General features: G+C 39.3%; 1 protein-coding gene across 3 annotated transcripts in view; it reads right to left on the bottom strand.

Annotated features, from left to right (window-relative positions):
• Window positions 1–14743, bottom strand: part of RSRC2 (arginine and serine rich coiled-coil 2) — a 36435-nt gene that overhangs the window by 19349 nt on the left and 2343 nt on the right. For 2 of the 3 annotated variants that reach the window (XM_040416169.1, XM_040416168.1), the window contains exons 2-3: window positions 7104–7257; window positions 4245–4279 (exon numbers count right to left, since the gene is read on the bottom strand). In XM_040416169.1, the coding sequence (XP_040272103.1) occupies window positions 4245–4279; window positions 7104–7257 (189 nt within the window). Of the gene's footprint in view, window positions 1–3623; window positions 3702–4244; window positions 4280–7103; window positions 7258–14743 lie in introns of those variants that run through there. The other variant, XM_040416170.1, reaches the window with a different exon arrangement.

Raw genomic sequence — 14743 nt, forward strand, 5'->3', positions numbered from 1 at the left:
CGGGTGTCCGCCTGGCCGTGCGGATCCTTCCAGACTTACAATGTAAGTCAATGGGAACGGATCCGCTTGAAGATGACACCATATGGCTCAATCTTCAAGCGGATCCGTCCCCCATTGACTTTACATTGAAAGTCTGAACGGATCCGCTCAGGCTACTTTCGCACTTAGAAATTTTTCTAAGTTATTAATGCAGACGGATCCGTACTGAACGGAGCCTCCGTCTGCATTAATCTGATCGGATCCGTTCAGAACGGATCCGATCAAGCGCAAGTGTGAAAGTAGCCTAACGCCGCCCCATGGCACCTTCACAGCCTCATTTGCATACGGATTAAAAGTGTTTTTCTGCACAACGATGCTAGCAGGGAACTAACGGTAAGCACAGTTTTAACACGGTTATTAGGTTAATAGGGTGAATCTGCGTGAAAGACTCCCTTTAAGCAGTTAAATGTGGTTTTTGCTGCCAACCTGACTGTAGATTTCACTGACTCCACTGCAAATAGTGAAATCCACAATGGAGATCTGCAGTATAAATTGACAAGCTGTAGTTTTTTTTTAAACCTACACATCAAATTATGATGCAGATTTTTTACACAGCGTATGGATGACATTTTGCAAAAACTCATCCACTATGCAGGTACTGAACAATGCTGAAGATTTGCCGCACAGAAATCCGCAGCAGTGACGTTCTTTTTGTCGCTGCAGCCAATCATTAGCCTCAGCAGTCTCGTGCCTTCCACTACTGAAACCATCGACTAAAAGGACAGAGTGGCCTCTAGAAGTTTGGTAAGTTTTTATTATTATTTTTAACTGTCTCCTTGAAGTATGGCCCTAAAAACAACAATGCTGAGAACCTCTTAAAAGCAGACCTGTATCATATGTTCTTCTTGTGGTGAGAAAGCGTACATTAACAGCTGGTTGGGACAACTGGAATTCTTGTCTGTATTACATACTGCCCTCAGGTAGGATCGCAAGTATATATGGCTGAGGGCCCTTTAATTCTCAAAATCAGTGGTGGACTAAGGGTACTTTCACACTTGCGGCAGAGGTTTCCAGCAGGCAGTTCCGTCGCCGGAAATGCCTGCCGGATCCGGCAATCCAGATGCAAACTGATGGCATTTGTCAGACGGATCTGGATCCATCTGACAAATGCATTGCAATACCGGATCCGTCTTTTTTTTTAAATTTTTTTTTATTTTTGAAAGTCTGCGCATACACAGACCGAAAAGCCGGATCCGTTTTGCCGAAACACTTAATGCCGGATCCGGCACTAATACACTTCAATATAAATTAATGCAGAATCCGTGTTCAGTATTTTTGGGCGGAGATAAAACTGCAGCATGCTGCGGTATTTTCTCCGTTCAAAAAACATAAAAAAGGGACTGAACTTATGCATCCTGAACGGAATGCTCTCCATTCAGAATGCATTAGGATAAAACTGATCAGTTTTGTCCGGTATGGAGCTCCTGTGACGGAACTCAGTACCAGAAAACAAAAACGCTAGTGTGAAAGTACCCTAAGATCAGTTATCATCAATACGATCTCCTCATGTGTTCTTATGAAACAGCAACTCAGTCACTAAACTTCACTTAAATTTATTTTTTTAAGTACAACTAGTGCTACTGCTGTCAGCAGTTTTGCATGGTCAAAACTGCCGACAGGCTCCCTTTAATAGAATACATATGATACATGCACATAAAGACAATGAGATGAAAATTGTTAAAGGAATGGTTGTCAGCAAGCCTAATTTTCAGCTTAGATGACATACAATTAACTAAATACCATTCCCCATACCAAAACACATTGGCATATGCACATCTAAAAAGAACCAATGATCCAATCTTAAATACACGATCTGTATAGTACCACAAGAAAACTATCTGGCGCTATAACGAGGAACAATAACAGATCATGTATCCCAGAAATTATTTACCTTATCCAAACAATCAATTAATATTCCTGTTGTACCTATCCTGTCACCAGCTAAAAATAAAATTTATCCCGTAGGAATTAACCCCTTAAAAGGATTCTCTCACTTCACCAAATTGCATTTATCATATAAATAAAGTTAATACAAGAGACTTACTAATGTATTATTTTTCATATTACCTCCTTTACTGGCTGGATACATTTTTGCATTACATTATACACTGCTCGTTTCCATGGTAACGACCACTCTGCAATCCAGCAGCAGTGGCCATGCTTGCACACTATAGAAAAAAGCGCCGGCTTATTTGGTGGCCAGGACCATGGGAGCACACATAGGCTGGTGCTTTTTCCTATAGTGTGCAAGCACGGCCACTGCTGCGGGATTGCAGGGTGGTCGTTACCATGGAAATGAGCAATATGATGGAAAAATGAATCCAGCCAGCAGAGGAAGCAATATGGATAACAATACATTAATAAGTGGCTTGTATTTACTTCTACATAATAATTTATATTTTCTGAAGTGAGAACCCCTTTAAGGACCATGCCAGTTTTCATTTTTACATTTTGTTTTTCCCTCCCCACATGCCAAGATCCACAACTTTCTTAAATTTTCCAATCACATGGCACATGAAAGTGAAAAAACAAAACTAAAGCCACAATTTTTCCACTTTTTATTTTTAATATTACAGCGTTCACTATGTGCTTAAAATTAACACGTCCTTATTCTGTGGCTCAGTACAACTACGGCAATACAAAATTAGTATAGTTTTTAAATTATAAAATTGTTTAAAAAAAAAACTTGACACCCAAAAGCTTTGCAGGCAGTTAGCCATGACAGGCCTGGGAATCTTCACAGGGCCCCGATTGCTTTTCAGTGGCATTTGAAGGGTTGAAAGACAAGGTTCGTCATCCTCGCCGGTTATGCGTTAAGGGGTTAATGTATAAAGCACAGATGTATGCAAAATGGATTCCATTCACTTTTGCAGATTTATGAGGAAGCCTGAACTTCTAGCCCAAAAAAAATCCAAAAAGCAGATAAAAATAAAATGTCTGATAAAAAAAAAGCTATTTTTCTGCCCCTTCACCCTACAGTAACCATGTGCATAACTTCAACTAAAATGGGAAAAAAAGCCATTACTATTATATTCTTTGAGAAAATAGATCAATATGACAATATTTAGAATGCAATGAAGAAATTTAAACTAAGAAAAACATCCACAAATTATATAAAATAAATAAATAGGAATCTATTCTCCCTAAAACTGGTGGAAAAAAACTGGATAAGTGCTTATGGAAGTAAACTATAAAAAACAAATGTCTGCAATAACAAATGTGATAAGCTGTGGCTTATGGTCCAGTTCCGTGGCATATTTGGAGAAAAAACACAGATTCTTAAGCACAGTATGTGACTATAAATATCACACTAAGACAATACAAAAAGACATACAAAACATAACTTGCTGTAACATATAGGAGAGATTTCCACCTTGAGACAAAACTTACAAGCCGTTTTTCAGATCCCAGGATACAGCAGATCTCTGTTAGAAACCTTTATCTAGACAGACATGCTGTCAATACCCTAAGGACAAAGAAATAAATTTGCCCAGTAGATCACGGACTAAAGGTGGAATTCCCATTAAACAGTTCACTCAATGTAATTCATTAAGCAAGTAGGAGGTTGAATAACTGATAGTTACCTTATCATGAAGTAGGCTTATTATTTTGCTATCTGAGTCTGGAGCGTCTTCAGTTCAGTCTCTTCGTGCTTTAGCACGCTGAGTATGATTTATTATACAAAATGTTATCATGTGGTCGAAGCACAATAATCAATTTTATATAAACGCTTCCTAGTATGGCGATAACCAAAAATATTGTAAAATATTAGTCCAGCTTCCAGTATGAACCTTGTACCACTGTTCAGAACGTGTTCTATATGAAACCGAGTATCCACATTACAAAGAGGTTGGACAAAGTAAGGGAATGAGATCCAAGTTATAGTCAAATGTGCTAAACCCAGTTAGCCCATGAGGAGGTGACAAAAGGTCTTCAGAATCCCTGATTTGCAACCAGATAAATAATGAAGATAAAATAAAACTCCCCATTCACCTGCTGCTGGTTGTATGATTCATTTAGATACTGCAGAAGCTGTAATAAATACAGTTTTGGGCTTCTTATATTATAAATTAACACCCGTTGCAATAATCCGTTATGTAGTGTACAATACCATACAATTCCCCCCACGTACTTACCATTTAGTAAAAGAAATACCTATATAACATACACAAAAACAAGTTGTTACACTACAAAATATTAATTACCTCTTTACTCCTGCTCCTGTGCTTCTTTCCATCATCTGTAAAACAAAAATTTCCGTAAGTGAACCAGATTCCATTGCAACAAAAATGGAGAAACAATTATTACAAACAATTAAAAATGTAAGCACACACTTGCTACCAGTTTTACTGCAAAAAAATAATAAATAACAATTTTAAAAAATTAACAATTTTTTAAATTTAAAAATGTAGACACATTTAAATAGTTCCTAACATTCCCCATATGTATACTTTATGGTTGCATCATTTTGTAAATGTCATTTTATTTTTTTAGGGAGTTCAAAAGGTTTAATATTTTAGAAGAGGTTTTTCAAGAAAATTTCTAAAAATTACTTATAGGGACCACTTCAGTTTGGAAGTAACTTTGGCTACTTTCACACCTCCAGAATGAATTCCGGCAGAGAACAGCCAGACGGAATTCACTGGATCCGGCAGTGCCTATTAATTATAATGATGTCCGGCAAAAATCTGTGCACATTTCGGCAGACAAGCGGAGAACCAGCCGGACACAAACTGCTGCATGCTGTGGTGTGAAACTAGCCTTTGAGGGGCTTACATAATACAAACCACCCATAATTGACCCCATTTTAGAAACGGATTTTTAAAACTTTTCTAACCCTTTGGGTGTTCCACATAAATTTAAGAAAAATGGAGGTGAAATTTATGTGGATTTTCCATGTGAAACAGCAAGGGTTAACAGCAAAACAAACCTCAACATTTATTTCCCCAATTCTGCAGTTTACAGAAACCCCCCTGTATATGGCCGTAAACTGCTTTGTGGGCACACGGAAGGGCTCAGAAGGAAGGGAGTGCAATATTATTCTTGGGCGCCATATTGCATTTGAAGGGACGCCCTCCTACAGTAGAAACGCAATTAGGATAGACATCCCTCAAGAAATGTCTTGAGTGGTGCTGTGAGCACTATGACCCAACAAGCTGTTCATATAATTTATAGACACTTGGATGTGAAAATATTTTTTCTTCCACTGAAATATTGCTTTAGCCCAAAAAAAATTCCTTTTCACAAGGAGGTAACAGGAGAAAAACAAAAAACAAAACACAATTTGTTACACAATTTTTCCTGAATAAGGCAACACCCTATATATGGTTGTAAACTGCTGTATGGCTACACGGCAGGGCTCAGAATAGAAGGGCAGTCATATGGCTATAGGAGTGAGGATTTTGCTGGAATGTTTTTTGGGTGCTTATCACAGCTGCAAAGCCCCTCAGGTACTCTTCCAGTGGAAACTTCAAATAAGTGACCCCATTTTGGAAACCACACCCTCAAGTAAGTTATCAAGGGGCGGAGTGAGCATTTTGACAACAAAGGTATTAAAAACAAAAACAAAAAACAATAAGCAGGTGATTGGGCAAAACGCTAGAATTACAAGTCTTCCACATATATGGCATTTCAGTGCCCAATATGTGGTGCCATCTGAGACACACCACGACCCTTAAATTGTTAGGCGGGTTCTACTAGATACGGAAATGCAGTAAATGTTTGGGTACGCTTCAGGGTTTAGAAGGGAAAGATCACCTTTAGGCTTTTGAAGCAGTGATGTTGATGGATTGGTTTACATGCGCCATGTTGCTTTCAATTAGCCTCTGAGTTACCAGGACAGCTATTGTCTGACATTTTTTCCTTCTCTCTCGACAGAGCTATGGGAGGGCTTATTTTTGGTAGGATGAGTTGTCATTATTATTGGTTCTAATTTGAAGGACATTTGGTCTTTTGATCACTTTTTATTTTGCTTTTCGGGAAGCATGATAAAAAAAGGCAGCAATTCTACCATTGCTTTTTGGGTTTTGTTGTTGAAGCCTGCACTGTGCAGGAAAAATTACATTAAAGGGGTTATCCAATACTATATACTGCACACCATATGCCGGGCCCCTCACAGGGAATATACTTAGCCCGCACCGCCGCTGTTTCTCCCTGTGCACGGATGAAAACATCTGGTGTCTGAGGGGAGCAGCCAATGGCAGGCAGGGACGGGCCAATCTGGCATCGCGGGCGATGCAATGTAGGCCCGCCAGCAGCGGCGGTGTGGGGACCAGGTAAGTATATACTCTGAGGGGCCCAGCATATGGAGGAGGGGGGAAGGTTATAGTATTAGATAACCCTTTTAACTTTATTTTGCTGGCCAGATTATGCCAAATTCACAGGTGTAATGACTTGATTTCCTTCTGTTCTGTGTTTCTGAACAGCATCTGGTTTCGGTTCACAATAACTGATTATATACACACACACACATATATTTTTTTTTTCTCTCCTGTCATTGGTCTTGTGCAGGGACTCATTTCTTGCGGGATGAGGTGTCATTTTAATTGGTACCAAATATGACTATTTGATTGCTTGATATAATGACTTTTGTGGGTCAAGGTACAAAATGGCTGTTCTGGCATAGTTTTTTTTATTTATTAAGGCATTGATCTGAAGGGATAGATCAGGGGGATATTTTTCTAAAGCCGGTCGTTATGGACATATTTTTTTTTACAATAGTAAATGTTTGATGAGGCGAAATTCCCCCCCTCCCCCAACTTTTTAAAATTTTTAGTTCCTTCAACTTTTGAGGGCCTGATTGCTCTTTCAATGCAGTACAATAACTCGTAAGCTTCAATAAATGGCAGGCTATGGGTGTGGCCAAAGATGTGCCATTTTACACCAATACTGCACCACAATTCTAGTGTAAAATTCTGTCTCAAAGTGAGCCAACCAGTTGTTGGTACAGAATCACCCATCTACAGGCTTAATAAATCTGCCCCACTGATTTCACAAGATATATAGCTGATTTACAATGGTCTGCTTGTAAACTGTATCAAACCGTCTGAACATTGTCAACTTACCAGTCTTCCTTTTATGCTCCCTTGAACGTGAGCGGGATCTTGAATAATGCCTATAAGCTCTAGGGGACTTCGATGGGTCACAATGCTCCATATATTTGTCTAATGTTGGTGACAAGCTTCCAGGAGATCCGTCATCCCGCTCTGGGTCACTAGACTATAAGAAATATATACATATATAAATGTGAGTTTCTATTCCAAAACTCTTTTCACAATTTTACTTCTGTATAATGCATTATTTGTTTACCTTAAAGGGATTCTGTCACGTGGATTTTAGTGACAGAGCTTTTAACATCATCACTTCAGTCTGCTCATTTTGTATTAAAAATATACTAGTATTACTACCCTAAGTGTTGTCCTTTGTCTAGAAAATCGATTTTATTAATATGGCAATTACCCGAGTAAGGAGCCAAAGGGGCTGTCCCTCCGGCCTTTGGTGCCCAGCCACGCCCCTTCTCCTGGAGCCCAGCAACTCCCCACTGCTAATTTATTCACTCCTCATTGCTGGCTGGCACATGTGCAGTGCGTCCTGTGAGGCCGATTCCAGGCGCTGACATGTGTATCCACGGCGCATGGGCGAGCTTATGGCTCAGCGAACGCATTCCGTGGATACACAATGTTGTAATGGGGATCCGATGGCATGGAAGGCAGCGCGATGCCTTCCTTAGGCATCGGGGCTGCCTTCTGGGTGAAGAGCCTGTGAGATCCAGCCCCCTGGATCTCACAGGCAGGAAGCTGTATGAGTAATACACACTGTATTACTCATACAGCCAATATATTCCAATACAGAAGTATTGGAATGCATTAAAGGGGATCAGACCCCCAAAAGTTGAAGTCCCAAAGCGGGACAAAAGATGAAGTGAAAAAAATAAAAATAAAGTTCCCCCCGCCAAATATTAAGTTTCAAGAAAAGAAAGTCATTTTCCCCAAATAAAAAATAAAGAAAAATAAAAAACTGGTAAAAAAAAAGATAGGGAAAAAAAGAAAAAGTAGACATATTAGGTATCGCTGCGTCCGTACCGGCCGGCTCTATAACCATATCACATGACCTAACCCCTCAGATGAACACCGTGAAAAAAAAAAAAAAAAAAAGTGCTAAACCATTTTTTTTGGCACCTTACATTAATAAAAGTACAACAGCAAGCGATCAAAAAGGCGTATGCCTGCCAAAATAGTACCAATCTAACCATCGCCTCATCCCGCAAAAAATGAGCCAATAAGACAATTGCCCCCCCCAAAAAAACTGCCTCAGAATATGGAGACACTAAAACATCATTTTTTTTGTTTTAAAAAAAGCTGTTATTGTAAAGTAATTTTTTTTAAAAAGTATACATATTAGGTATCGCCGCGTCCGTAAGCACATGCTCTATAAAAATATCACATGACCTAACCCCTCAGGTGAACACCTTAATTTTTTTTTTTTGTAAAAACGGTGTTAAAAACAACAACATTTTGTCACCTTACATCACAAAAAGTGTAATAGCAAGCGATGAAAAAGTCATACGCGCCCCAAAATTGTGCCAATCAAACCGTCATCTCATCCCGCAAAAATCATACCCTACCTAAGATAAATCGCACAAAAACTGAAAAAACTATGGCTCTCAAACAATGGAGACACTAAAACATGATTTTTTTGTTTCAAAAATGAAATCATTGTGTAAAACTTACATAAAAAAAAAAAAAAGACATTCGGTATCGCCGCGACCATAAATAACCTGCTTTATAAATATATCACATGACCTAACCCCTCAGGTGAACACCGTAAAAAAAAAAAAATTAAGTAAAAACATCACAAAAAGTGTAATAGCAAGCGATCAAAAAGTCATGCACGCTCCAAAATAGTAGCAATCAAACTGTCATCTCATCCCGGAAAAAATTAGCCCCTACACAAGACAGTCGCCCCAAAAAAATGGCTTTCAGAATGTGGAGACACTAAAGAATATTTTTTTTTTTTTTAATGCTGTTATGTAAAACTGAAACAAACAACCAAAAAAAGTAGTCATATTTGGTATTGTCGCGTCTGTGACAACCTGCTCTATAAAAATACAACATGATCTAACCTGAATGTTGTAAATAACAAAAAAAAAAAATACGGTGCAAAAAAAGCTATTTCTTGTTAGGCTACTTTCACACTTGCAGCAGTGTGTGATCCGGCGGGCAGTTCTGCCCGCCGGATCCGCATGTGACTGAAAGCATTTGTGAGACGCACCCGGATGCAGATCCGTCTCACAAATACATGGCAAGAACGGATCCGTGTCTCCGCTCGTCATGCTACGGTTTTATCTTTTGCCTGATCAGTCAAAATGACTAAACTAAAGACATCCTGAACGGTTTACTCTCCATTCAGAATGCATGGGGATATAACTGATCAGTTCTTTTCAGGTATAGAGCCCCTGTGACTGAACTTTATGCCGGAAAAGAAAAATGCTAGTGTGAAGTACCCTAACCTTGCCGCACAAAAAGTGTAATATAGAGCAACCAAAAATCATATGTACCCTAAAATAGTACCAACAAAACTGCCACCCTATCCAGTAGTTTCCAAAATGGGGTCACTTTTTTGGAGTTTCTACTCTAGGGGTGCATCAGGGGGGCTTTAAACGGGACATGGTGTCAAAAAACCAGTACAGCAAAATCTGCCTTCCAAAAACCGTATGGCATTCCTTTCCTTCTGCGCCCTGCCGTGTGCCCGTACAGCGGTTTACGACCACATATGGGGTGTTTCTGTAAACTACAGAATCAGGGCCATAAATATTGAGTTTTATTTGGCTGTAACCCTTGCTTTGTAACTGGAAAAAATTGATTCAAATGGAAAATCTGCCACAAAAGGTGAAATTTCATCTCTATTTTCTATTAATTCTTGTGGAACACCTAAAGGGTTAACAACAGGGGGGATAAAAAACAATGATTAAAAAAAAAAAAAAAAATTCAATCTGTTTTTTTTTTTTTTTTATATATAAAATGCTTTTTGAGGAAAATATATTACCATCCAAAGGTTATTCCATCATGAAATAAAGATTTGTTTTTTAATTATGCAGAATAAGGCTGTATGTTTAATTTTTGGGGTAAATAAATTCCATTAATCCATTCACAATGTCATGCTCTTCCAGAGGTTTTTGTAAGATTATTGGGCAGTTTCTCTGCCTACAAGATATTAACCCCTTAAGGACTCAGCCCTATTTCACCTTAAGGACTTGGCCATTTTTTGCAAATCTGACCAGTGTCACTTTAAGTGCTGATAACTTTAAAACGCTTTGACTTATCCAGGCCGTTCTGAGATTGTTTTTTCGTCACATATTGTAACTCATGACACTGCTAAAATTGGGTCAAAAAAGATAATTTTTTTGCATAAAAAAATACCATATTTACCAAAAATTTTGAAAAATTTGCAAATTTCAAAGTTTCAGTTTCTCTACTTCTGTAATACATAGTAATACCCCCAAAAATTTTGATGACTTTACATTCCCCATATGTCTACTTCATGTTTGTAGCATTTTGGGATTGATATTTTATTTTTTGGGGATGTTATAAGGCTTAGAAGTTTAGAAGCAAATCTTGAAATTTTTCAGAAATTTACAAAAACCAAATTTTTAGGGACCACTACAGGTCTGAAGTCACTTTGCGAGGCTTACATAATAGAAACCGCCCAAAAATGACCCCATTCTATAAACTACACCCCTCAAGGTATTCAAAACTGATTTTACAATCTTTGTTAACCCTTTAGGTATTGCACAAGAGTTATTGGCAAATGGGGATGAAATTTGAGAATTTCATTTTTTTGCCTAATTTTCCATTTTAACCCATTTTTTCCACTAACAAAGCAAGGGTTAACAGCTAAACAAGACTATCTTTATTGCCCTGACTCTGCCGTTTACAGAAACACCCCATATGTGGCCGTAAACTACTGTACGGGCACACAGTAGGGCGTAGAGTGAAAGGTGCGCCGTTTGGTTTTTGGAGGGCTGATTTTGCTGGACTGTTTTTTTTTACACCATGTCCCATTTGAAGCCCCCTGATGCACCCCTAGAGTAGAAACTCCATAAAAGTGACCCCATCTAAGAAACTACACCCCTCAAGGTATTCAAAACTGATTTTACAAACTTTGTTAACCCTTTAGGTGTTGCACAAGATTTAATGGAAAATAGAGATACAATTTCAAAATTTCACTTTTTTGGCAGATTTTCCATTTTAATATTTTTTTTCCAGTAACAAAGCAAGGGTTAACAGCCAAACAAAACTCATTATTTATGGCCCTTATTCTGTAGTTTACAGAAACACCCCATATGTGGTCGTAAACCGCTGTACGGGCACACGGCAGGGCGCAGAAGGAAAGGAATGCCATACGGTTTTTGGAAGGCAGGTTTTGCTGGACTGGTTTTTTTGACACCATGTCCCATTTGAAGCCCCCCTGATGCACCCCTAGAGTAGAAACTCCAAAAAAGTGACCCCATTTTAGAAAGTACGGAATAAGGTGGCAGCTTTGTTGGTACTAGTTTAGGGTACATATGATTTTTGGTTGCTCTATATTACACTTTTTGTGCGGCAAGGTAACAAGAAATAGCTTTTTTGGCACGTTTTTTTTTTTTTGTTATTTACAACATTCATCTGACAGGTTAGATCATGTGGTAATTTTATAGAGCAGGTTGTCACGGACGCGGTGATACCTAATATGTATACCTTTTTTTTATTTATGTAAGTTTTATACAATAACTTCATTTTTAAAACCAAAAAAAGTTTTAGTGTCTCCATAGTCTAAGAGCCATAGTTTTTTCAGTTTTTGGGCGATTATCTTGAGTAGGGTCTCATTTTTTGCGGGATGAGATGACGGTTTAATTGGCACTATTTTGGGGTGCATATGACTTTTTGATCGCTTGTTATTACACTTTTTGTGACGTAAGATGACAAAAAATGGCTTTTTTTACACCGTTTTTATTTTTTACGGTGGTCACCTGAGGGGTTAGATCATGTGATATTCTTATAGAGCCGGTCGATACGGACGCGGCGATACCTAATATGTATACTTTATTTTTATTTATGTAAGTTTTACACAATGATTTCATTTTTGAAACAAAAAAAATCATGTTTTAGTGTTTCTTTAGTCTGAGAGCCATAGTTTTTTCAGTTTTTGGGCGATTATCTTGGGTAAGGTATGATTTTTGCGGGATGAGATGACGGTTTGATTGGTACTATTTTGGCGTACATGTGACTTTTTTGATCACTTTTATTACTTTTTTGGGAAGTAAGGTGGGCAAAATTTCAATTTTCTCATAGTTTTTATTTTTTTATTTTTATGGTGTTCACCGTGCGGGGAAAGTAACATGACCGTTTTATAGATCAGGTCGTTACGGACGCGGCGATACCTAATATGTGTAGTGTATTTTTTTTTTTTATTCAGTGATGAATGTTTTTTTTTTTATCTTAACTTTTTTCACTTTTTTTTACTTTTTTTTTGACCCAGACCCACTTGGTTCTGGAAGATCCAGTGGGTCTGATGTCTGTATAATACAGTACAGTACAATATATATTGTTCTATACTGTATTTTACTTACACTGAACAGATCTATGCTTTCAGCATAGATCTGTTCAGCACCATGGACAGCAGGACGCCTGAGCAGGCGTCCTGTTGCCATGGGAACCTTCCCCGTCTGCTCAGAACTTCGCAGACGGGGAAGGGTAAGCACAGGGCTGAGGGGGGCTCTCTGGGGGCTCTCTCCCTCTCCATCGGGGGGCTGCAAAGGCACAGCAGCCCCCCGATGGAGAGGGAGGGAGCTCCCTGACCGACGACAGTTAACTTTTTCCATACAGCGGTCCGTACGGACCGCGGTATGGAAAGGGTTAAACGGCTGACATCTGCACAGATGTCAGCCGTTTATACCAGGGTGCCAGCAATGTGCTGGCACCCTGGTATAACCACTAGAAGCCAACGATCATTCATGGGGAGGCGGGCGGGGGATCGCGATCCCGCCTGCCGCACCGCCCGCCTCCCGCCCCCACCGCATGCGACACCCCCCCCCCCGCCGGCATAAAATCGTGCAGGGGTGCAGGGGGGGGTGAAAAATATTGATTATAGGCACTCAAAAGTTTCTGATCCCCGCGGTCAGGGACCGCGGGCATCAGAAACTGCAAAAAGCGCAGCAAACCGCAGGTCTGAATTGACCTGCGGTTTGCTGCGATCGCCGACACGGGGGGGGGTCACATGACCCCCCCTGGCGTTGTCACAGGATGCCGGCTGAAGGATTTCAGCCGAAATCCCGTTCCGTTTAACCCCTCGGGCGCCGGAATACTGAGTTCAAGCTAGGACGTACCGGTACGCCCTGAGTCCTTAAGGACTCGGGAAATAGGGCGTACCGATACGCCCTGCGTCCTTAAGGGGTTAACCCAGATGCTTGGTTTACTTTTGCAGTTCTCAAAACTGAATTTGACTCAGCAGAGATCACATGCCTCTTCTTCACAGCAAAAATGTTATAACATGAATAGAGTTGAGAAAAATACCTTAACCCTAACTTCTACAAACCTATGAATGCAGAATCAACCTAATATGAAAAGTTGTTATTCTAAAAATCTTCATCTATTTGCATATTATAAGTTTTCCCAGCAAGAATTAGTCTTTATGTAGAAAACTATGATTTAAATCAAGCCTTATTGACTAGTGATTTAAATTGTGATTTAAAGCAGTTTGATTTAAATCAAATCCACCCTGGTTAACAAAGTTTGTAAAATCAATTTTGAATACCTTGAGGGGTGTAGTTAGTAAAATGGAGTCATTTTTGGGTGGTTTCTATTATGTAAGCCTCACAAAGTGACTTCAGACCTGAACTGGTCCTGAAAAAGTGGGTTTTAGAATTTTTCTGAAAAATTTCGAGATTTGCTTCTAAACTTCTAAGCCTTCTAACGTCCCCAAAAAAATTAAATTGCATTCACAAAATGATCCAAACATAAAGTAGACATATGGGGAATGTAAAGTAATAACTATTTTGGAGGTATTACCATCTATTCTAAAAGTAGAGAAATTGAAATATGGAAATTTGCTAATTTATCCAAAAATGTGGTCAATTTTGATTTTTTTTTTATAAATATATATATTTTTTTACTCAATTTTACATGGTCATGAAGTACAATATGAGAAAACAGTCTCAGAATGGCCTGGATAAGTAAAAGCGTTTTAAGGTTATTACCACAAAGTGACATGTCAGATTTTCTAAAAATGGCCTAGTCCTTAAGGTGAAAAATGGCTGGGTCCTTAAGGGGTTAAAGAATAAGTCAAGCCTCTAATCCCACCCTTTGTGCACAGCAATGGTGCCTAGCCACACAGTAAAGATGCTCCCGTAGCGTCCCAACACAATAAGCATGTCCCCTTAGTGAGTCTGGACAGTAATTATGCCACTTAGTGTTCTTCTTCAGACAATAGTTTCCACCACAAAGTATGGTGCCCCTTTGTATCTCCCCACACAGTAAGATGCCCATTTAGTGCCTCCCATGCAGTATTAAGCCGGTAAGTTCCCACCTCAAAGTAGGATGTCTGCCCCCCATACAGTGATGCCCCCTTAAGTGCCTCACTCACAGATTGATGTCCTCTTATGTGGTCTGCACACAGTAATGCCCCCTTAGGAGCACCCAGACAGAATAATGTCCTTTAAGTGCCACCC

This window comes from Bufo bufo, chromosome 2 (assembly GCF_905171765.1).
Source record: "Bufo bufo chromosome 2, aBufBuf1.1, whole genome shotgun sequence".
In the NCBI taxonomy this organism is placed as follows: Eukaryota; Metazoa; Chordata; class Amphibia; order Anura; family Bufonidae; genus Bufo; species Bufo bufo.